We start from the raw sequence: 25,791 nt of genomic DNA on the forward strand, positions 1-25,791 counted from the left end.
AGAACAGTATTTTTCTGTTTAAAAAAAACAGATATACACTATTAAAAAAAACAGATTATTTACATAAAACAAAAAATAAAACATTGTTTTGCCATAAAATTAACATGTAAATATTGTGACTAATGAGAGAATGGAGACTGAGATACAGCCATATTTAGATATAGCCAAACTGCATAGTATATTCAGCCCTTAAAAGGAAGTATTGCCGAAAAACATGCAGAATCTGGGTGCCACACTCCAGCACTCGAACAAAGGCTGATGATGAACTTTCCTGACCAACACACATCTCGTCACAGCATGCACAGAAACACACACACAAATACACAAAATAATTGCACTAATGCAACCTAAAATCAAAACATCTCAAAGACAGATAAAAACAAAGAAACTCTGAAGATCACAGAAAATATAGAGCAGCAAGGCATGCTGGGAGCTCCCTAATGAGTCTCAGCACCTCCCAGTCCTTGGACACTTGTACTGCTTGAACCGTTTGTACATTTAACAGTGAAATAATGTATTTGTTTACAGTAAAGAGATGTAAAAAATAGTGTTTAGGCTGATAAAAGTATTTGCGTTATTTCACTGTTACAAAAACTGTTTTCAACCATTTTAGAGTTTACATTAATTTACCGTAAAATTTACAGACATTTTTTTTTACAGTGTGTCCATGGCTGTTTTCCTACCTTGTTCATTCTCTGAACTCCCCAGAAGAGTTTGGGTTTTTGTGACACTGGAATGTTTTAATATGATTTAGTTGTTTTCACAGCCAATGTACCATAATCTTGTGACATCTTGTGTTGGATTCTGTCTTCTATTTCTATTTCAATAGCTGTGATAGTACCAACAGGCTGGAGAAGTCCAACCAAGCTCATCAAAAACACTCTGTGTCCATGTGTGTTTTCTGTAATAGACAATGCACATTAAAAGCATTTCTGTAAATGCAAATGCTGTATGAAAACATGAAATGTAGTATGTTTTTACTGAGCTAATCGTACTGAAAATATTGAGAGTCTGAAGCACATTTATTTTCAGTGTCATGTCATACAGCCTTTTTACACTTGCTAGACAGTGTTCATATCTGTGCGGAATAATTAGCTGGTTTCATTAGACACTCTCAGCCAAGCTTAGACTAGCGATTAATGACTGCCTGCCTGCCTGCCCGTCTGACTGCCTGACTGCCTGCCTGACTGTCTGCCTGTCTGACCGAATGCCTGTCTATCTGTCTGACTGACTGCCTGACTGGCTGTTGCTGACTTCCAACTGGGTTTTGGTCAGTTATGGTCAAGCTCTGATGAGAATGGAGTGGGAAGTCCACAGGGAGGCTGCCATTAGAGTTAAGTCCACATGGAGGCTGCGAGTCAGCTCAGCAGAGAGCAGGCATGCCTGTGATCCCACAGCGGCTCTTAATGACACTGTATCAAACAACCCCATCAGCACACAAATAAGATGCTTGGCATTTTTATTGCGAGACCTGGCACCCTGAAAAAGAGATTAAGATATTTAATGTACTTTCCCGCATGCATTGTCTTCACTCCATTGCTTATAACTGCTTCTCTGTTCTTTCTTCTCCCCTACTCCCCTTTCTCTTATGTACACCCATGCAGAGAGAGAGAGAGAGAGAGGGAGAGAGAGAGAAAGAGAGAGAGAGAGAGAGAGAGAGAGAGAGAGAGAAAGAGAGAGAGAGAAAGAGAAAGAGAGAGAGAGAGAGAGAGAGAGAGAGAGAGAGAGAGAGAGGGAGAAGCTGCTTTTAGCTTTGATATGAGTCCAAACCTTGGGGAATTTCACATATTAGGAGACTAGGAACAGATGGTAATGATTTTTTTTCCGCCACACACAAACTTTTTGATCAAGATAATTGGACAACTTATACAAAGTTTTCCTTGGAGCTGACTGATTTCAGTTTCAATATAAATTGCTTTATAATCAAGAATTCATTGGCTATGATTTATTTAACAGAGTGTCAGTTTTAATCATTAGAAATCCTGGATTAGCATCTCGTCATTGGCTTGTTGCCAAACGACAGTCTAAGTGCCTAAGACAGACAAGGATGAAGACAAGTGTGCATCTCCACACACTGCTCCCATTAAAGGTTAATTAAACAAACTTTCTCATTAAATCCTGACGCTGTGTTCAGAAAACCATACATTGGAAGACATGGAAAGCTACACAGGTTAATGTGACCCTTTTTCTTATCATGATAATCAGTTATACTACATACAGTAGGATTCCACCAATAGGTGGCCTGTGAGAGTTAAACCTTTGGCACACCGCCAATACAGCCACAGTCACATTGGGTTTGTATCCTCAAATTTTTGCATGTGAAATTCCCCATTTTTCGCCCGCTGAGACAAAATGCAAGAGGGTTTACAGCTCTGATTGTTGGCCTCACACTCAGCCACGCCCATTTCACCAGGTTAAAGCTATGTTGCTAAAGCATTTTTGTGTGTTCTCACATTCTCATGGTCTTGGGAAACTTCAGCAGTCGCTGTCCAAGTCCTGTTCTGTTGAAAAGTCCCCATCAAGCCAAGTAGAGTCCAATTACCCGGATGTGTTCTTGCTCTGGCTGTAATATCGAGGATGCACTGGGACAAGACTTCTTTAGACGTGAGAGAGTCAGATGTCTCAGAATGTATTTCACACCAACCTCAGCATGACGGCTTTTTTCCGCCACTGAGACAATGACTCATCAAGTACGTTGCCGTTCCAATTACAGAACGACAATACAGCGTATTCCCGTCCTCATAACTTTGTACTGGTTAGTCGAACTCATGAGTCGAGTTTGTACAACCAAGTACAGCAGTATGAACTTGAAGTACTTTATATTGAGAAACAGCCTAAGTGAAATGCAATAACCCAATGTGACTGGGGCTTAATGCTACTGGTGCCATAAAAAAGGCAAATCAGTCAATAAGCGCCGCCTCAATTTCAGGTCTCTTGATTCAACCCACTGCTGTCACTTCTCCCATTGAATGGTGAGTAAAAATCAAATACCTGTAGTTAATTAGGCCTACCTATTTACATACACTTAATAATAATCATACCGAAATAAAAACTCTTGTGTTGTACTGTATGAAATAGTATGAGAATGGCACTTCACTTTGTGACTTTGGTTAGATATGGCCTTTACGGAAAAGTAACTGGGGACCCCTGACAGCTACAAATTACATGGGAACTACATTTTTATAGCTACAAACGTCATGGGAATGTGTGTAGCTAAGAAAATAGAGTAATTTCAAATTTAATATAAAAAATAAAGTACACTCTTAAAAGTCACAGTTCTTCAAGGGTTTTTTAGTAAAGAAAATGATTCTTTACCTTTTGCCCGATTAAAGGGTTCTTTGCATCATGAAGGGGCTCTTCACATTGATGGAGGTTGTGCAATACATAGTTCTATACAGCAACGTATAGAAGAAAAGCATAAATAAAATGGGATGCTCAGAATCTACTCATCACTGTCCAAAGGAAAATATGTATTTTCAAAATAAAAATTTTTCAGGAGAAGAAAAAAAAAAACTTTCTTAACTTTCACTGGAAGTCAATATTAAAAGGTTTTATTCCTAGTCATTTCTGAGTATTTCCATTCATAACGAAATGTCCACATAATGTGAAGGACAGCTACTGTGTTCAAGTGATGTAGTAAACTAAAAGTCTAAAACACTGGAGATTCATGTTTTTCTTTGGATAGTGCCACACTGAATATGAGCCAAAGATCACCCTGCTCAGTACCAAGTGTCAGCTATAGGGGTGTAAAACCACCCAGCCTTAGGCTGGGGAGCAAGTAAAGTGCGTTCTCTGATGTGATGGAGCACCATCCACTAGGTTTAGGATGAGTTGGATTTACATTTGTGATCCAGGATGGATTTAAATTCAGTTCCTGACCTCACTAATGCTTATGTTCTTGACTTATACATATATATGACACAGAACCATCATTCAAATGGCTCCAAACTTTCAATCCTTCTGTTTCCCCTTATTTTGTGCAGCCAGTGAGAAAATTGTAGCTTAAACTGAATTCGTGGCCTACCCTCTGCTTGAGGCCAGTATGTCTCTTTTATATTCATACAGTACGTGTGCCACTGATGAATTAGTGGCAGTCGTTCCGCTGATAGAAGCATGCAAATGGCAGAGCTCCAAGGCATTTATTATCAAGGCAACTGGATGGGACGGAGAGCAGCAGTGAAATCGATTTGGAAATTCAGCCTGAGCATCATTACACATGTCTGAAGCCTCGCTCCTCTTCTGAGCTGACTGAACACAACCATCCTCTTCTGCTCTGGAACATCTGGATTTTTTTTTCTCTGCTCAAGTGTATAATGCTATGAAAGCTAGATTGTGGTCACAGCACACTGAGAGTTTCTCACTAGGTCTAGACTGTGTCATCCACACCAACAGATGACGTAGAATCCATATAAAAATGCTAAGAATTTACTTCACTTAAAAATATACTTCTATATAAGTTTACTTCAGCCATAGCGCAAATGAAAGAGGTTTCATACATCAGCAATCATAAAAGTAGATGGAACACTGCATGATCTCTCCAAACCCACACAGAAGAAAAGAAAATCTCCCTCAATGTGTCAAAGAAAGTACTAGACATATTTTCATCCAGAGTGTTGCCACTTTCAAACCAATAAGCAGTGAATTTGCATCTAAATTCCAAACCTTCATAGCTACAGATGTTTTTAGCCTAGCATTGCCATTAACATTATTAAGATGGACTCATTTTATAAGGGTTAGGGTTGACTTTAAGGGACTTACATTTTTCTTTAAAAAATAGCTCCTGTTATCCATCTTCTTCTTTTTTGCTGCCATCCTCGTTCGCTTTTGACACCTATGTGTCACCCACAGTCTTGCAGTAAGTCTCACATATGACTGGAAAGTTTTCCTTCCAGTTTTGCTGCTGCTAACAACCAAATGTAGCTACACAGTTTTATGTGACAGCAGGGCAAGGCATAGCCAATCACACTGGCCATATGCATTATGAGGAGGTTAGACTTGCGTAGAGAATGTGATTTTTTTTTTGGGAGGGGATTTAATTATTGATGGGGACAATTCCATAATCGCTGGATATTGGTGGGGTCATGTCACTTCCATGCTATTTCTATGCCCTTGATTTTAAATAAACCACCTGGAAGATTTGTGTTATTATTATTAACATAATAATATATATTATTATTATGTTATATTATACTATATTTTTAGGAAATGATAAGCACAGTCAAGGTAGTGTCAAGTAAAATCATTTATTTATATATTTATTAGATTTTCAGTCTACTCTCTCCTGTCTACTGCAGCTCACCTACTAAGATCATAGGTGATGTGGAAGATGACATTAGGGGTGAGGTAACTGACATTGCCGTGTTCTGTTCCTAATCAGCAAATTATACGACCTGGATAATGAGCTTTGAGGGCGGGTGTATTACACAACTGTAAAAATGGTCAGTCCATAAAACACGTGACTCCAAGCTCTGAACCTGTGAGCTACACTTAAGATGAGTGAGGGGAGGGTTAAACTTGGTTCTTTGATTCTTAACTGAATATAACACCATGACAAAACCCAGTATCAAAAACCTGTACATTTATAGAAGTAAAAAATGCATGCATTATTTAATTAGAAGTTCATATTAAGTATTTCAAGTCATTTACACTATTTTTGGTTTAGGCCATTTATAAAGATAGCTTCACAAATTGAAAATTTCTGTTGCTATTTTTTAAAGTGTGTAAAACACATCACTTGAATGCTTTGCTCACCAAAATGTTCTAACATTTAGTCTAATCAAAAAGTGTAGAATGTATTGCGACAAAGGGGCAAAAAATCTCTATTCCAAACTTCCTAAACCAATATAGTGCAGATTAATTTGGACAGCTTTAGTTGACATTTTAGGGAAAAGTCAAATGTAAAAAGATGGTATTATGTGTCTAGTGTTATATATGAGTAGTGAATTAATGAATAGCATAAGTGGGTACCACATTTTGAAGGGATACTGAAGCTAGAAATGAATAACAGTATGATAGAGCTACTCTGGACTCTGCAGTAAATATATACTGGCCTTGACTCTAATGTAACTCTGTGTTTGGAGCATTCTGCAGCAGTCACTTCCTCTCAATTAGGAGCAGGTACTGAGAGACGAGGGAGAAAAAGCTGACCTCACCACTGCTTTACATTTGATGTTTTGTCTCTGGGCAGGAGGAGCCATATGTCATGCTTAAGAAGTCTGACAAGGCGCTGGTTGGCAACGAACGCTTTGAGGGCTTTTGCATCGACCTGCTGAAGGAGCTGGCCAGCATTCTGGGTTTCGCCTATGAGATCCGCCTGGTCCCTGACGGCAAATATGGCTTCCAGGACGACAAGGGCCAGTGGAATGGAATTATAAAGGAGCTTATGGAGCATGTAAGTACAGTTTGACCATCACTGTGTCATGCCATGACCACAATGGTAAAAGATCCACTCCCTCTGCTGTCCACATGCTTGAGTGAATTCATGTCAGCTGCTTACATGTGTAATCATCTCAGCTGTTTATTGTTGAACTCTCTGCTTTTGCATTCCAGCAATCTCCAGCAAATGGCAGAACAATGTAATTTAACTGTTAGACGTTAGCTATAAAAGCATGGTGTAATATCATATTAATTATTTCTCACTCTGCTTTGGAAAAAAAAGCAGACCAAATCTGTCAGAATTGCAGACACCCAACTTTCAATCAATATCATATTTGTCTTTACAAGTAGAAGAGGAGGTCATTTATTATGGTTTCAGTTGGCTGAAAAGTTATTATTGGGCCTAAATTTATTTATTTATTTATTTATTTTTCCAGGAAGGAAAAAAAAAAACATTGAAAAACACAGAACTGAAATAAAATGCAAATATTGTTTTTTAACACTATAATTGAATAATGAAATACAGCAATAATCAAGAAGCCATGCGTGTTCTTTAATTTCACACAAAGCAGAGTCACATGACTTACTGATTTTATATGATGGCAGCAACATTAAATAGGCCAAAATATGCACATTTCCAATGAATATTTAAATTATGGTTAAGTATTCATTTCAATCAACATTTCTTCTACCAAGATTTAGTCATTAATCTTGACTACACACTTTTACTATGTGTACCATTCATCTGCACTGTCAAGTAAAATTGTTTATTTCTAGAGGGTGAGTCAAAAGTTGAAGGAGAACCATTTATTTTAGAAACGTAACGGAAAATGACATATATGAATACCCCTGCAAGTAATGGGTGAAGGGGTCTATCTTTTAGGCTATGTCCAGAGCATGGCCACCATCTTGAAAGCAGCAATACTGGATCAAGGGCAGGTTTTTCCAGAAAGAAGACCAGAACTGTCTCAAAAATTGATTGGCACTATCAGATTTGCAGTATCTCTTGTGGTTCTAAATTTATAATTTATAGAAAATTACAAACTTTTGTTGTTCATTACAGGCTTGTTGCAGGATAAATGCTCAGCGTCATCTTCAGTTAGAATGGATGGGAACACTGTTTCTTATAGTATTATCAGGTAGCTCTGAGCATTTAGGGTCTGTCATTTTCCCATTAGTTTCTGAAATAAAAGGGTTTCCTGTGAGTTTTGATTCAGAACTAATCAACATCTCATGTCAGTACCTAATCTTATTAATGTTCTTGTGGTTGAAAAATTAAGTATATAGACTTCTTAGCATAGTAGAAGCCATCACTGCAAAGTGACAAACGATCTATTGATAGCACTGATTTCCGAAGAAACAACAAGCAGGGTGTCCACATATGAACATGTTGTGTAAACCATGGATGTCTAAGATCCCAGTTTCCACTCCTAGACTTTAAGCTGCAATAGTGAAGGAACTGATACTCCTGGGCAAGATAGAGGCAAGTGCTGCCACAGCAGATCAAGTTTAACTGAGCCAGCTGAAGAGTGTGGCAACTCAAGCCCCCTCCACCTTCCACCTTCCTTTTCCCCAGGACCCCCACTGTTCCCAAGCTGCATACCTGGAGGCATGGCACTGCTGTGCTGGCATTTGCAAAGTGGCTCTTGTCCTGCTCCCCTTTCCCTTCCCTTCCCTTCATCCTCTCAGATCAGCACTGTGGCCAGATGAGGAGTTGTAATAGCTTAAGTGGCATTTAGTGGTCAGAGTCATATGGTGGGAGTCAATGGCAAGGTGCTGGAAGGGCTGTGAGAGGTGAGCCACTGCTGCAGCACTTAATCTTCCCTGCGCTTTGCCCAGATCCGCTCTGATAACAGTCACCTTGAGCGGAACAAAGAGATTATGGCAGGTGCAGTCCGAGAGGGGTGTGTGTCCACTGTGGGGTGGGTATGTAGACTTCAGCATTAATACACTGTAAGAACAGTGAGGTTTTCTTCTTATGATACATGAGGAAACAGAGTGTATGGATAGGTATAAGAAATACAATATATTTTCAAAAGCATCTTGACAATGGTGAATTTGTCTTCTTCAAGTTGTGGACACTGACTTTCAATTGTGCACACAGCGTTTATCCCCATTGCAAAGCATGAGTTGTAAAAGGGCTTGTGAACAACCACATGAGCCTATAAAGCCATCATGCTCAATACTAAACGTTGGCTAGAAGGGTAAAAAGCCCCATCAGGATCACAAGTTTAAAGATGTTGAGCTCTTTTTTTTATGGAGTGAATTGTCTCAATAACAGATAGGTGACAAATGTGTCCATACGAAAGTGGTGAAAAAAAAAAATATTATACATTTATCTGCATGTAGAGCATGTATTTTAGGTCCACTGAGGGATTAAAAAAAAGAACACGATAAGAAAACACACACACACACACACACACACACACACACATACACACCTAAATACATTCATGTCTTTTAAAGGAGGTAACAGCAGTGGATTTTTTCATGTGCTTTTTCACATCTGTTGCCAACAATGAAATGTTTTCTATGCATACATTAATTTTTGGAGCTTTCAGCATTTCATCAGCAAAACAAATTTCCTAGATCACTTTGTTTCACTGCCACTAATTTTCTGTAAATATCCATCCATCTCCAGTATTCCCATTTCTCAAATCACTTCATCCTCGTAATCTCTGCAATGGATTTGGCTCCCGTATTCTTGGCCCTTATCAAATGGCTTCTGCGATATCGAAGGTGCTGTGTGTATTTTTAGGAGCTCTATTTTGTGGCTGAGTGCCTTTCTTGCTGCTGTCTATATAGATAAGCTGATCTGGAATCAGCCGAGCTGAAAAGCAAACTAAGGAACAAGCTCTGAGAGCTGACCTCAGATTGCCATGAGAGGCTGGGGCTAGATAGACTGTTTTCATGTGAGTTAGCTCAGGGAATCACAAATCTCTCAAGAGGAATTTATGGCGTAAGTGATTTCTCTGCTGATTCCCATAGTAGCCTAGACCTTTGGAAGAAGACTTTGACTTGAGTAGCATGAAAATGACTTGAAAACACAGTGTTGCTTAAGTTTATTGGCTGCGCTGATGTGTTAAGAGCAGTCCTGCACAGAGACATAGGCATCATTTAATTCTAATAAATCTCTAAGTATATATATATATATATGTCGCAGTCACACAGCTCCAGGGACCTTGAGGTTGTGGGTTTGCTCCGGGTGACTGTCTGTTAGGAGTTTGGTGTGTTCTCACTGTGTCCGCCTGGGTTTCCTCCGAGTGCTCTGGTTTCCTCCCACAGTCCAAAAACACACGTTGGTAGGTGGATTGGCAACTCAAAAGTGTCCGTGTGTGTGAGTGAATGTGTGTGTGTGTGTTGCCCTGTGAAGGACTGGCGCCCCCTCCAGGGTTTATTCCTGCCTTGTGCCCAATGATATATATAATCTAAATAATTGTTTCCCTGAGCTTTTCATTGCATCAATTAATAATTTGTAACATAGAAATAAAAAAGGAAGCAGTGACCTCTTTGTCTAACACTGAAGGTGTCAGAACTTACTGAAAATGTAAAGGTAAAGAATAAGCTAAGACCTGAGAATGTGAACTTAGTCATTTCATATAAACAATGTCTAACAAATATGTGCTGAAGCAGACAGGTTTAATGTTGACTGATGGAGTAGACAAAGTAAGGTAAGCATCCAGAGATCTGAGTATATGTCTGCATTTAATGTAAATGGGGTACATTTAATATCAACTTGGTTCATAATTGCAAAAGATTTTGAAACACGGTACAACAATTATTAGTTGTTTCATAATAAATAAATAAACAAATAAATATTTTTTAAAATAAATATTAAAGGGGAAAAGAGAAGAAAAAAAGATTCAGATTTCCAAATCTGAGTCAGAACACCATTCCTTCACGACTTATGCTCCTGCAACGTTTCATTGCCTTCCGGACCATTTCAACCCCCTGGTTGTGTCAGACATCTTTACTTGACTTTGTAGGTCAGCGTGCCCTGTCAAGCAGAGCACAACATTTAGGGTGACCAAAAATACTCAGAAAAATTGAAGCCAGAGTCCACTTGGCTATGGAGCTCTATTTTAGAAACACCCTCTGAGACTGAAATATATAATTTAAAGAACCAGTATCATGGAACATCTCCTCATTTAAACAAATGAGTCAGATGTAGTATGCAAACATTATTAACATTTTGAAATGACCACTCCTGCCACAGTCTGTGTACAAGTGGCTTAAGTTATTAGGAGTATTTCAGGGAATCCAGTAAGAACAGACGTAATTTACATATCCATTTTAATGAGACAGTAACAAAAACAGGCTATTTAATTCTAAGGGATATAGGGAGGCTTTAAATGGTCATGTAGAAATGAACTGTTTTGGCTTTGTAAAAGAACACATTTATGTGGAATTCTGGGGAAATATTGAACTTCCTGGGTCCTTTAAGGCTAAATAAATAAATAAATAAATGTTTCATATAATACATGACCCTGTATTTTTTCTCTAGAATGTTTTTGCCAAGCCCACTACAAAGCCAAAGGGCAGGGTGGGGAATGTGCTAAGTGATGCACCAGGCCTTGTTAAAGTTGATTTAGTTACAATAGATGATCCCATTAATCATGCCGCCATACCAGTATTAATAGCTGGCTTAGCACATCATTTGTTACTGTCGTGGCAATTAATCTTTGCACTGGAAGGTTACACTCCAGCGTAATCTCATTGTCTCAGGGTGTATACACAGAGGCTGGGGCTTCTTCTGGAATATCCTATAATGACAAGTCATGTTATGTACATTCTCCAGACATGGGCTCATCTTCTTAATCTACTCAAATGTCTTGGCAAGGTTTATTAGTGATAATATTGACATTTCCCTGTGCTGGGATTAGTGTAATGAACTGGAGAGCAGCAGGTGAACTGAAGCAAACAGAACACAGTCAAAAATCATATCGTAGAAATGATCTTAAATGTAGCCAATATATCTAAAAGAATATTTGTATTTTATTCAACCTCTTTTACTTGTTTTAATTAATTTTATCAATTGAAAGTGTCCATTGGTAGACCATTTAATTTTTTTTCAAGATACATTACTTAAAACAAGCACAGTAATCTGCTAAGTGTAATAAGACACCTTATCCAGATTAAATCACATTCTATAGTTAGAATAATCTAACTTTCATTATTATATCTGTAAGTGAATAAAGGTACCCCATTTTCCTGTTCATATGTCGTGCAAGGGACATGCCACAGGGCTGTCCAATTTCAAGAGTTGAGTTCAGGGACAGTGGGTCAGGTTGGGAGGTCAGTGGGCCACTTGAACGGTAGGTTGCCTGAATATTCGCAGTAGGAAGTGGGGAAGAAAGGGAAATCCTTGTGTATTTTATGTAAATATTTAATGAGATCTCAGTGGCCTCACTGTCAGACTGGCATTTTATCTCTCTGTCTCTCTCCCCCCACTGCTGTTTTCCTTTCTCTCCCTCTTCCTGTGCTTGTCTCTTGCTCTGTCACTTTCTTTGGCTCCTTGTCAGGTATTTAGCCACCGTGGCGGTAAATGCAGACTTTGGTAATCCAGGCTGCCGCATGCAGCTTTATGCCATTCACTTTCCGCCTGCCAATCACCGCAGGGCTCTCCTTTCCTCACAGTTCAGCTCCAAATGGACAGAGCCGAGCCTGGACAACACAGCTTAGTGATGTGTCCTTCTTGGGCCAGTTGGCTTTTTGGTTATGGCCTGTTTAGATGAAGGCTGGAAGATGACTTGAGTTTCTAAAGAATTATTTAAATTTTTTTTCCCCCACTGGGACTGTTTTTATTTTTCTAGATGGCCTCACTGACCTGTGCTAATTCTAGTGTGAAACACATTGTAAACAATTTTGTTGGGTTTCTTTATTTGCATCTGGCTTTTGCAGATGAGACATATAATTAGAAATTCAAAAAAGGTCAAAAAATGCATCCAAAACTGCCATATTCACTATTCTCTACATTAACAATCACTATCAATCAGTAGTGCACTTTATTTTGGACATTATACGGGTTAGATCATTACTGTGTGATATCTTGTGTGGCACATATGAGATAGGAGCATGCACATGCTGTTTCATGCTGTGTATAACAAAATAATAAATCATAATAAAATATTTTACTACTAATACTGCATTCACATGAAAATTTTTATTCTCCTAGACCTTGTATGGGAATTGTCAAACCAAACAAAGTGGTGCATTGGGAGTCTTTTGTGTCTACTAGGGTACATTCTATTTGATCTGCTTATTGCAGTGAATTGTGGGATTATTATAATGCACTAAATATTTCACACTATGTTTCCAGGCATACTAAAGAGTGGAATGCCAAAATAGTGCAGTTTATGATGAATTGGGCACATTTTTTGACACATTGTGGATCTCTGACTGTTAAGTGTGGCATACACATCTAGAGCTAAATCCAGCAAGTACTGCAAGATGCTTTTGTATCCTGGGCAACCTGAGCACTGGGGTCCAAACAGCATTGCTGCTTCTTATGATTATGTAGTGTCTCACTGTCCAGGGAAAAACATGTCCACAATAGAAAGTAAAATCCTTATTAAATTTCTGTGTTGATTTTATTCCAAGTAATTTTGGAGCCTTTCTATTGGTTCATTAATCATGAATATTTCACACAATGTGAAGGACAGCTGCTGTGTTCAGTTGTGATGTATACATGTTTTTTTCTTGGTCAGTGACAATATAGAATTACTTCTCACAACAATCATGATGTTGCTAGAATATATTTTGAAATGTGTTTGATTCTCAAAACTAGATGTGAACTGGATTTTAATGCTAATTTTATTATGTTAAAATCAGTTTCTTAATCAAGAAAGTTGCAGTTACCATTTTTGACCATTTTTGCAAATATGTGTTTTTTCCCACAGATTATCAGTAGTTCAACAGAGTCCCAGCAGTCCACACTTTCCTAGTTAAGGATGACAGATTTGATTTAAAAAAAATGATTTTATAATATTAATTCAACAAATTTAAATTTGTTGCCCCTCTGCTGACCTAATGGCCACTGTGGTTTCTACAGAAATAAATCATATTTCTTCCTGTTTTTAAATTTGAAAAGTTGTTTTAACATAGACAAACTGTTGGGTTGTTGTTGTTTTTTTCAATAGACTTAATGGATAGTGACAGACAGGCAAAAGCAGTCATGCACACTTCATGATATCAGTTAGGATTAAGATCCATGTAAGAGCCAAAAAAATTTCTAATATTGAGCTGAGCCAAGTGCTGCAGTGAAAGGCGCTGGAATGTCCATCACTAGCATGTCTAGAGAAATAACACAGTGACAGTTGTCCTCTAGCCTTCGCGAGAGGCCATTGCAGAGATGAAATGTCAAAGAGAGCCAAGACAGAGCAGCAGTAATACTGCCATGAAGGAGGAAAAGAAGTTCATTGTGATGAAAATGTCTGTCTGTCTTTTTTTTTTTTTTTTTTTTTTGAAATGCTCTGTACGAGCAAGTGTTGCATCCCTTTGTCCGTGCAGCAGGGGAAGGAGCTGTGAACTCCTTTGTGATTCCATCATGTTAGGGGGAAGGAAGCAGCCATGCGTGAGCCAAGCAGCTGGTTTCATTAACCTCCTGTCCAACCCTGGAGAGAGGGAAGCAGGGCAAGGCGATGTAAATGGTGACCTTCTAAATATGCAGCCAGACACGTGCCACTGAACACTTCCCTCCGCCTGCAATTTATAGACAGAGGGAAGAATAAAAAAGCAATAGTTGCAGTGAGGAAAGTAGGCCACTGGAGTCAACCGTTGAATCACCTTGGCAGAAAACTGACTTTGAGCGTCTGTGGCACAGATTTGCTGAGGGTTTGTTTGTGGGCAGCGTGACAGGGCCAATGGTCTGCAATCTCACAAACACACGTAGAGCTTCACACTGCTGTATGAAGGTGCTTTTTCATTCTTCTCTACAGAGCTACAGAGTGAAGCCTTCTAACACATTAGCTTAATACTACTCATTTTTTCTGTTGAAAATTTAGGTTTAAAGGAGTTTAAAGAGTCTGACGAAGTACACTTCATTACCACTAGGGGGCCACTGTGAAGCGAGAGGGGTGTGTGCGTGTGCCGGGGGTGTCTGTGTGTGTCAGCAGAATATTCTGAACTCTATATCAGGGGAAGTATAGAATGGATGAATCAGTCCTGTATCTAATGTAGCCTGAAGTAGCACATGCTCAATTTGTGTGTATTTCTTCCTGTGCAATGTCTGTGTGTGAGTAATTTCATCATAGTGTCTACATTTAGATGGTCTTCCTAAGTGAAATGCCTCCATTAAAAATAGCTTTAAACAGTTTTGTGGTTGTGCTGTTGTCTCAGATCTGCATTATATTTTCAATGTTGCACTGGTATCAGAAAAGAAAAAGTCCCCCTCTAGTAAAGGTTAAATAAAGTGCACATGAATTCCAGGCTCCAGACAGGTTTCCCATTTTTCTGTTAATTTTCAGAATTGTACAGAATTTGAATCTGAATTTGTTTCTCTCTCTTTTGCCCTGTTTCGGATCAGAGAGCAGATCTGGCTGTGGCTCCCCTCACCATCACCTTTGTGAGAGAGAGAGTCATTGACTTCTCCAAACCCTTCATGAACACAGGGATCAGCATCCTGTATCGCCGTCCAAACAGCACCAACAGCGGCTTCTTCTCCTTCCTCAACCCCATGACCCCGGACATCTGGGTGTACATACTGCTGGCGTACCTGGGTGTGAGCTGTGTTCTCTTTGTTATCGCCAGGTGAATAAAAACGTCTTTATTTTTCATAATATCATAATATTTTGAAATACACATGGAGTTTGGATGTTGTTGGGTTATACGGATAAGCCTTCATTAAATGTCTTGCATGGAATGTTACACAAACCCTCATTTTACACAAATGTTTGTATACAACTTTCTATAGGACACAGGTGACAAAAATTACAGCTTTTAAAAATTTGTAGAGATATAAAAATCTAATTTCACCAAAACACTCCAGTGAATTGTTTGCAACTCTTTAACACAGAGATTCCAAATGGATAAATAATGTTCTACAGAGTATTAAGGTATATACACATTTATACTTTTTCTTAATAGGTGCAGACCTATTTATTATGCACTGGATGCAAAAAAAATATGTCCTCACTACTTACTGTAAATCAGTAAAACTATTATTTTGGTTTTGAAAATTCTGCTTATACTAATTTTACTAAATGAATGACTATTGAGCTGCACTGGTTAAAGTTGTTTGTAGTAATGGCAGGTCCCTGCCTGTACTATATGCCGATGTATAAAATATTAACTTTACAGAAACATTCTTAACATTCAAAGCAAGTTAATGCACAAAGATTTGATTCCAGTTCATTCTTGAGCATATCTCTTGGTCCATTTTATCCTACAGTTGTAAGCAGTGGAAAGAGCAGCTGAAAATTGGAAAAAGAATTAGAGATACAGGGATTCTTTAGACAGCAATTTTATATTTAATAACATGTGAATTAGATAGTGAGCATGGGAAGAGTCATTTATTGCTCACAACCCTTTAAAAGAGCTCTGTGAGTGAGATTTGAGCTTGGAGAGGAATGTGGGGCTGATGTGTGAATGCTCACAGTTGTGCTGTGGAGAAATGCTGAGGAAATAGAGGAGCAGTGAGACTTTCTCTCTCAGGGCCTCACTCCCCCGGGTGGCCATTGTTGCTGACACATTGAGCACCATGTGAGGAGTGGTGCTTGAGTTAATTTTGGAGGAAATGAGCGATTGGCTGAGCTGTGAGTTTCAAGAGGTGGCAGCTGCTCTCATCAGGTCCTTTTTTGTCTTTGGACACATTTCCTTCCAATACTCTACAGAAAAAAGACAAATAAATAAAACACACACACACACACACACACACACACACACACACACACACACACACATAAACACACAAAATGCAGTTTTGCAGGAGTGCCATTATTTTGTCTGCTGGACCATTAGGTGGCCAGTAGCCTCAATTTTCAGGCAGTAATACTGCCTGGATATGATGCAATACTGTAGCACTGGGAGTTCTTCCATTGTGAGGAAGGAGAAACATGCTTCAAGTAGGAGCCACTTATTTCCTTCAAGCGAATCCAAACAGTCACAGAGCCATGGCGAGGCAGAAGGTAATACTGTCAGTTAAACCACTTTTTTTTCGGGAGCACATGGTGTGCGTAACCAATCAGATTTTCTCAACTCAGCTCCACAGTGACATTTTACAGAATCCAGGTGTTTTGCGCAAGACACAGTGCAATCAAGAGCAGGAGAGTGGTGTAAAGTGAGAGAGTATTTACAGTAGGTGATGTGGCATTTGTGAAGCTGCTTCTATGCTCACACTCGCTGAGGAACTGTGACAGTGGTACACACCTTCACTGAAAAGGAACATTACTGATTTAAAGCAGTGACTTCACTTAACACTCTCGAAAAAGGGGTTCTCCAAGAGCTCTCTAGTAAAGGCAACAGTATATACACACAGTCCACTCATACATTTGGAATTTTAAAGCACTCTGCACTGAGAATAATACACTAATGAAAAACATCCAGTCAACAGAGTCCTGTTGGCAGCATCCTGTGTCCACTGATGAAGGACTAGAGGATGACAAACACAACAAACTGTGAGGCATCAGATGAGATACTGTCTCTGACTTTATATCTACAAGGTGGACGAACGAGGAAGGTGTGTCAAACAGAGTGGGCAGTGAGAGGACACAGTGTTTAAAACCTCCAGCAACACTGCTGTTTCTGACCCACTCACATCAGTGTCACATCAGCTCTGCGGTGGTCCCGTGGAGTTCCTGAGAATGAAGAATAGGGTGAAAGGGGGCAAACAAAGTATGCAGAGTAACAGATGGACTCCAGTCTGTAATCATAGAACGACAACTTGCTCATACATGGTAGGTGGAGCTGAGAGAACGGAGAGTGAGTGGTGAAACAAGGAGGTGGTCATAGTGTTATGGCTGATTGCTGTATACATAAATGTTAAAATATAATCTTAATTCCGGGGCGGCATGGTGGTGCAGCAGGTAGTGTTGCTGTCACACAGCTCCAGGGACCTGGAGGTTGTGGGTTCGAGTCCCGCTCCGGGTGCCTGTCTGTGAGGAGTTTGGTGTCTGCGTGGTTTCCCTCTGGGTGCTCCGTTTACTTCCCACAGTCCAAAAGCACACGTTGGTAGGTGGACTCAAAAGTGTCCGTGTGTGTGAGTGAATGTGTGAGTGTGTGTTGCCCGGTGAAGGACTGGCTTCCCCGCCTGGGTGTATTCCTGCCTTGTGCCCAATGATTCCAGGTAGGCTCTACACACACCGTGACTCTGAACTGGATAAGCGGTTACAGATAATGAATGAATGAATAAATCTTAATACATTATCATTTCTCCAGTGCTTGTTTCAACACTTAGTCCAAACTAAAAAGCATTCATCTTTCTTTTCATTTACCACCTGCTGCTTTGAAGAAATACCCCGAAGAGATCTTCAAAGCTTATTGTGCACATTTCACACACCATGCAAAACGCTGTGGGCTGTGAGCACGAGTGTGAGACCGCCTGAGGTCAGAATGCCCTGTTTCTCTTCCGCAGTCATGACACAGAAAAATCCAAGATTATCTCCAAATGATGATTATTGATGCTGACATTTTGAGGTCAATGGGTTTTTTGGTGAAATGTCTATAAAACTACCTCCAAAATGCCCACAGGTCCATGAAATGGAAATAAATTGCAGCAAACCGAGCTTTGAATGTGAAAACTAATCTAGTATCCTGAGTGCTCAGTCTTATCAGGGCCCTTAAATTCAAGAATCATTTTAAGGATGTAACTAAGGGGTGGTAGGAATCCCTTATAGCAATGCTTCAATAAACTGCCCATGCTCTGGAAAATATACATTTGGAATTTAAAAAAAAATAAAAAAAGATTAAAAAAAAATGGCCAATGGAATATAGATTAAAATTTAAGACTCCAATACCTCACCAGTGTGGATAAGCACTTACGCTCCAGCAACTGTGTAATAATGGACGTGTCCTCCCTCCCTGCTTCTCCTGTCCTTATCTTCTCAAATACCTGCACATTGCCCAGGTTTCAATTTTCTGGGAGTTAGCGCTTCAGGTGTCTCTATGGCGTCTGGGCTCAGAGACTGAGGAGGAAGACAAATGACTCCTTTTTTCTTCCGTTTTAATTGTTAGCATGGAATATTACAGCCTATCAGGATTATTGACCTTTCTTAATACAGTGGGTGGGGGTTTAAAGTGCACCCATGCACATGCTGAATGTGAGATAGTAGAATCAATTATGTATGCACTTTTTCAGGTTCCTGTCAAAATGGTCATTCATTTTTCAGCACCTGGGAAAAAAACAGCAGAAAGAAAATCTAGAGGAATATGAACTGAAACTGACACAGTAATCAAATAAGACATTGACGTCCTATCAGTGTTACATGTTTCATGTCTTAAACAGCTAAAAGTTTTAATGTTAAATTCACAGGAATATTTTTCCACACCTCCACAGTTCATTCGGAGAAGTTAGTTGCATTTCACATGATTCAATTAATCCCAAACACCTTGAATTAACATTCTATTCTCAGTCCAGTGTCCTGAGAATAGCAGCTGGCTAGATCTGCTCATTTTCTTCTTTTTTTGTCAAGTTCCTACACACTATTTGTTTCTGATTTGTAGCTTTGAGTTGTCTTACAGCAGAATATGGTTAGGGACAAGTTAGTGTTGTTTCTGATGGTGACAGATTTGGTGGACTCCCAGGTGTTGCGTGGTTGTTAAGGGCCCTATTATCTCTGCATCTTCATAGTATTTTAACAGCCCATATATTTATTTATTTATGTTATTTATTTATTATTTTTCTCTACATATGTTTATTTGACAATTGGATTATTTTACATCTGATCTACTTAGGGGGGAGGCATGGTGGCGCAGCAGGTAGTGTCGCAGTCACACAGCTCCAGGGACCTGGAGGTTGTGTGTTCGAGTGCTGCTCCAGAAGACTCAAGTTTGGTGTGTTCTCCCTGTGTCCGGTTTCCTCCCATGGTCCAAAAACACACCTTGGTAAATGGATTGGCGGTTCAAAAAAAAGTGTCCATAGGTGTGTGTGAGTGTCTATCACATTGTGAAGGACTGGCGCCCCCTCCAGGGTGTGTACCCGCCTTGCGCCCAGTGATTCCGGGTAGTCTCTGGACCCAACGCGACCCTGAACTGAATTAACGGTTAAAGATAATGAATGAATGAACGAATCGTCTATTTAGGAAGGTATGAATGAAGTAGGAATTTAAGGCTGTTTTGAGTGGGAATGAAATGAAAGATGGTCTGTACATTTCACAGTACTTTAATTCATTTGTTTGTCTAAACACATCACAGATGCAGAGCAGTCTCTCTAATAATGAGCAGGCAGTGCTTGGTGCTGATTGTGAAGCAGTTTGAAAAAGCTGGATGGAAAAGACTTTTGTGTCTTGCATATTAAAAGTCTCTTAAATGTGACGCACAGACAGCTTTATGAGAAGCACTATTCATTTTATGTCTCCAGTTTATACCCGATGACATTTTAATGCCCTCTGACCTAAATGAGAGAGAGAGAGAAAGAGAAAAACAAAGAGAGCAGTTTTTACAGCACAAAGCTCTTTTCTATTTTGATTTTTCTTTTTCTTTAAGGAATTGTCATAGCCTGGCCTTTTTTTTTATTATTAATTTTTTTTGACAGAACACATACACACAGTAACACAGAACAGGCAAAAAAGAAGCATACTCAAATCTTACATATAATAAGTGTTATAATAAAGGTGTCCAACATGTACACTTCATTTCTTCTGAAATTAAAGGTAACTTTGAGCCTCTTTGCTGTAGTAGTAGCAGTAGTAATAATACTAGTTCTATAATTCTGGGGCAGCATTGGGCTGAATATTGGAATATTTCTGTTAGAATTTGACTGCATAAACATAAATGAGATCAAGTACTGATGGTAAATGATTAGTTCTGGATCAAACATGCCTCTCTGATTATCCCAAATGTAAGGAATGATATTCCGTCACTTCAATAAATGTTGTTCTATGGCTCCACAGCTATGAGTCCAATGCTTGAGCACTTAATACCCCTCTAGCTACATTCTTAAAGCTCTGGGCTTGGTGACCTAGACTCAAAGCATCCCAATTTGCCTTATGCTTTGCTATGGAGATTATCAAAATCAAAGCTGAATTGAACATCTGTCAACAATACATGCACCATAAAGTAGCTTAGTTTATTAGTAAGAAGAGATGTCTATAAACATTTGACATATACTATATGATATGATATAACATATATTCTGAAGTAATGTCTTCAATACTAGAGCCAGTTATCCAATTCATTCTTTTGTCCGTCTCACACAAACTTTTTTGAGGCATGAGGACAGATTCAGGTTAAGTATTTAGAATCAAGGACACTACTGGAGGGCTGCCTAGGTTGGGGGCGACTATTCCAAGAGCCACCGTTGGTTATTACACGCCGCTGGAATGCTCAATGTGCTACAGCTGAACTGCAACCAAGAAATAATTCTTCCTGGATATCCTCAAACAGACACACGCACAAAAACATCCGGCAATTCTAAGCCTTAATCCACACCTTATGTGGGAGACATGCAGTCTTAAGATAAACACAGGCGCTAATGCTCAGTATATCATCCATGACAGGTTTGCAACTGTTGTGGTTCTTATTTGTCACCTCTCATTCCATTTAACTAAGTCCCTCGACACAAATGTTGTCTCTCATCTTCCTGCGCCTGCCTCGTTTTATTTAGACGTTACAGCCAATGGAAAATGGGAAATTACACGCACACATTCACACTGTACACCGTCTGCTGGAGTAACTGTTTCATGCTTTTAATTGGATGTACAGCACATATTCGTTCTCTTAATGAATAAACAACATAACATTATCAGAGATTTACACACGGTTGCTATGACTGTAGAAAATCTCCACGGTCCAACCGTTATGAAGATTTTGTGAGTTATTTTAACTATTTGGATAACTGATAGTGTAGGCTAGTTTAATTTAACATAGTCAAACATTAATGAATGATGGAAAGTGATGGAAAGGATTAAATGATGATATTTTATTTCCGTATTATTTTTGCACAAAATAATAATATGTACAGAACAATCACTGGATTAGGAAAATTTGTCTTGCATCTGCACTCACTGTCCATTTTATCAGCTCCGCTGACCATACAGGAGCAGTTTGTGGTTCTATAATTACAGACTGTAGCCCACCTGTTTCTCTGCATACTTTCTTATCTCCATTTCAGTGGTCAGGACCCTCACAGGACCACCACAGAGTGGGTATTATTTAGGTGGTGGATCGTTCTCAGGGCTGCCGTGACACTGACGTGCTGATGGTGTTTTAGTGTGTGTTGTGCTGGCACAGGTGGATCAGACACAGCAATGTTGCTGGAGTTTTCAAACACTGTGTGCACTCGGACACACCCACCTCATTGGTCCACATTGTAGATGTAAAATCAGATATAGCAGCTCATCTGTTGCTGCACAGTTTGTGTTGATCGTCCTCTAGTTCTTCATCAGTGGACACCGGACGCTGTTGGCTGGATATTTTGGTTGGTGGACTATATTCAGTCCAGCAGTTACACTGAGGGCTTTAAAAAATCCAGCAGCACTGCTGTGTCTGATCAATTTACAGCAGAACAACACAGAGTAACACAGCATCACAACTTCAGTTTTGCTGCAGCACTTAGTGGTGGTCCTGTTGGTGAAATGGGGATATGAGAAACAGGTGAACTACAGTCTGAAATTGTAGAACTACAAAGATCTCTTGTATGGTCAGTGGAGTTGATAAAATGGACAGTGAGTGTAGTGTTCTTTATCCAGTGATCCAGAGTGTGTGTGTGTGTGTGTGTGTGTGTGTGTCTGTCTGAAAATTATCCTAGTACATACTGTTTTCCAAATGTTAACTGCTAACTAAGCCTAGCCATGTAACACCCCACAGCCCACCAATTAATTTGGAAACTTATTTGGCAATAAAACATGAAACCTTAATTTTACCGATTCAACAAATACTACCATAACTACAGATATTGTTACTTGTACCATTTCCTTCCTGTGGCTGTGTGCCCTCAGACCCCAAAGTAGATTATGCTTAATGCCTGCAAAGTTCAGCTCAAAATTACGCCCTCTCAATGCACATGTTTAATCTGGTCTCGATCAAGAGGAAGCAATTTGGCTATACCCAACCAGAATCAAATTTTATTTCATCTGACTAAATTATCTCATTTTATCTGAACCTTCCCTAATGCAATCTCTACCTGACACTATGTAAATGGGCAAAGATACTGTGAGGACGTAATGTGAAGAAAATCAGATAGCTTGAAAATTCATTTCATTAAAATTGATGGAGTGTCTCGTGCTACTAGACTAATTGGTCATAAAATGAAATTAGCAGGAGAGGTTATGCTGTGTTGCGCAGGGATAATGCTTGCATATTTTTTTTGTTTGTCTTTTATTCCCGCAGATTCAGCCCGTATGAGTGGTACGACGCCCACCCATGTAACCCAACCTCCGACGTGGTGGAGAACAACTTCACTCTGCTAAACAGCTTCTGGTTCGGCGTGGGCTCCCTCATGCAACAAGGTAAACTGCTCCATACATCTCTATCCATCCAGTTACTTGGAGCTCACTTAGAACAGCCCCTTCAAAAACGAGCCGGGGCTGACAGCGGTATGAGGTAGTGGCATCTTCCAGCGAACCCCCCCGCCCAACAAGAGCATGCGGAGTTCATACTTCTATCACAGGGGGAAAGATGTTGTCATGCTCCTTGGCAGCGCAGGGAGGAGGAGAGGTGTCAGACAGCTGTCACATGCTCTGGCAGGTTGGAAGGATATCAGTATATTTTGTTTCTATGAAGTTCAGCTTCCATCAGAGAGCACCTTCTCATGTTGTTGGCATGGAGCTGAGTTTTGGATCAAAACTCACAAAAGACTGCGACTCTGCCTCGGCATTATGCTGACACACTGCTGAGACAAGTTTCAAATCTGTTCTGTCTATTCGTAGCTACCTCTCCGCAACAGAGAAGAGTGCAGCAAATGAATACAAGTTGTTTAGTTGTTCTCCTCCAGTTAAGATAGACTCCACTCCAAAAAAAAAAGTCTTATTCTATTTAGATTTACAATGATTTATGTTCCATATCAATATATATATATTTCTTTTATTTGAAATGTCAACAAATAACAAGTAAATGCTTTTAGTGTTTTTTTTTTTTTGCCAAACAAACAATATGCTCATCACGTCCTCACAGAACACTAATAATTATAATCTTCTTCAAACTTTCTATAAATGTATACATATTGACTGAAAGTTTAGTTTCTGCCCTAAACACGGTTATAAATAATTAATATCGACAGCTGATTTCTAAGGGCAAATTCAAATCATATTTGATTTTATCACACATCAGCTCACTTTACAATGCTAAACTCGGCACCATAATGTCCACACTTTTACATTAACACTGTGTGCAGTCATTACTCTGAGCCTCTCCAAACATATTTGCCTGAATACAGTTTTAATTCTTGTCTATTTCCCACTGCGTTTTGTTGCAGCCATGCGAAATTAGTGGAAGAGGGAAGCTATTAGAGACACACAAGCCTGGTGCTGTTGTTCCCCATACCCCTCACGGGCACACATTAGCAAATGATGCCCCCAAAACGAAGTAGGCATAATAAAGTAGGCAGGGGAGGTAGGACGAGTAATGAAATGCTTAAGCCCGTGTAAAGCGATGAAGGGAGACTTCTCTGTGGTGGAATCTCTTGCCTGTGAGGAGCGCAAATGTGAGATACGATTCACTGAGTGCCTTAATGCTCTGCCCTGGAAATGCCTGGAATTCCTATAAATTTACCACGGTTCACAGACACAAGTAGTTCACAGGTACTGGAGACTGGTAGGAAGAGAAAATACAAAGTTAACAAGGAACACTCATAGATTTCAGAGCCCCTGTGTTCCTCTCTGCTCCCTGGCAACCGGATTACTGGGATCTAGCAGCCAGCCAGCATCACTTTCTCACTTCTTTTCCCACATCTTTCCCCAGTTTCTAGTTGTTATTGTTGTTATTGTTGTTGTTGTTGTTGTTGATTCTGCTGCTCTTTGGGGATTAAACAGATTACTCAGTGTATCTAGATCATTAAATAAACAATCAGTCTTTTTTATTTCCAGAATGTAGCAATTTATTGCTAATAATTAATTAATTTATTATTTATTATCATTCTTAAGAAAAAAAAAATAGAGGAAGCTGTCTGAAAGGGATGTTCGGGTGCTAAAACCACGGCTGCTCAAATCACGGCAGAATTAAATGTGCACCTCAACTCCTGTTTCCTCCAGAATTGTCCGTCGGGAGCTCCACAGGGTCTATATACACGGCCAAATCTTTGGTCACTCATGCCAATGACAAACGTTGGTTTCAATGGTACAAGGAGCACAAACCTTGGGCTGTGGACAATGTGAAACATGTATTGTTCTCTGGAGGTCCACCTTTACTGTTTTCCCCACATTCAGGAGAGTTACGGTGTGGAGAAGCCCCAAAGAAGTGTACCACCCAAACTGTTGCATGCCCAGAGTGAAGCATGGGGCTGGATCAGTGATAGTTTGGGCTGCCATATCATGGCATTCCCTTGGCCCAATACTTGTGCTAGATGGGCGTGTCACTGCCAAGGACTACCAAACCATTCTGGAGGACCATGTACCAAGACTGCTGAAAGATTGGTTTGATGAACTCCCATCTCCCATGGCCTGCACAGTCACCAGATCTAAATCAGAATCAGTCAGAAGTCAGAAAACATTGTCCTCCACGAGCATCACGTAGTGACCTGGCCACTATCCTGCAAGAAGAATGGCTTAAAATCCCTCTGACCACTGTGCAGGACTTGTATATGTCATTCCCAAGATGAACTGACACTGTATTGGCCGCAAATGGAGGCCCTACACCATACTAAAAAATGATTGTTTCAGTTTCATTGTCCAATCCCTGTGTGTGTGTGTATATATATATATATATATATATAATTTTTTTCTTATTATTTGGACCTATTTTCTGGTCTGCTCCATAAAGCAGGTGCCAATATGGGTAGGAAATCATATTTAAAGAAGATTTAGTGCCACACACTTTAATGCATCCAGTCCACTAGGTGTCAGTATAACGAGTGTTTCATGACATGAAGAAAATTATTTTTGCTTTTTGCCCCTTTAAGCTGAAGTTAACACTAGCCAATAGGATTACAGTAAGTGATATTCCTATTGGATAACAGCCCTAAGCTTTTTAAAGTGTTGAAGTTATCTGGTTTAACTGAGTAATCCTGCTTTGTGAAATACAGCCCTGGTCTTTTTGTTTTCTTTAACATGAGAGCAATTTCATCTCATCCCTTTAAACTTCACCCAGACATACTAGCATTTTTCTGAA

The 25,791-nt window shown here is 39.6% G+C and overlaps 1 protein-coding gene across 2 annotated transcripts in view; it reads left to right on the top strand.

Moving 5' to 3' along the window:
- grik3 (glutamate ionotropic receptor kainate type subunit 3) overlaps positions 1-25,791 on the top strand; it is a 141,484-nt gene that overhangs the window by 97,599 nt on the left and 18,094 nt on the right. For both annotated transcript variants that reach the window (XM_066682431.1, XM_066682430.1), the window contains exons 10-12: positions 6,188-6,391; positions 14,900-15,123; positions 22,858-22,976. In XM_066682431.1, coding sequence (XP_066538528.1) covers positions 6,188-6,391; positions 14,900-15,123; positions 22,858-22,976 — 547 coding nt within the window. The remainder of the gene's footprint in view (positions 1-6,187; positions 6,392-14,899; positions 15,124-22,857; positions 22,977-25,791) is intronic.

Source organism: Hoplias malabaricus, chromosome 10 (assembly GCF_029633855.1).
Source record: "Hoplias malabaricus isolate fHopMal1 chromosome 10, fHopMal1.hap1, whole genome shotgun sequence".
In the NCBI taxonomy this organism is placed as follows: Eukaryota; Metazoa; Chordata; class Actinopteri; order Characiformes; family Erythrinidae; genus Hoplias; species Hoplias malabaricus.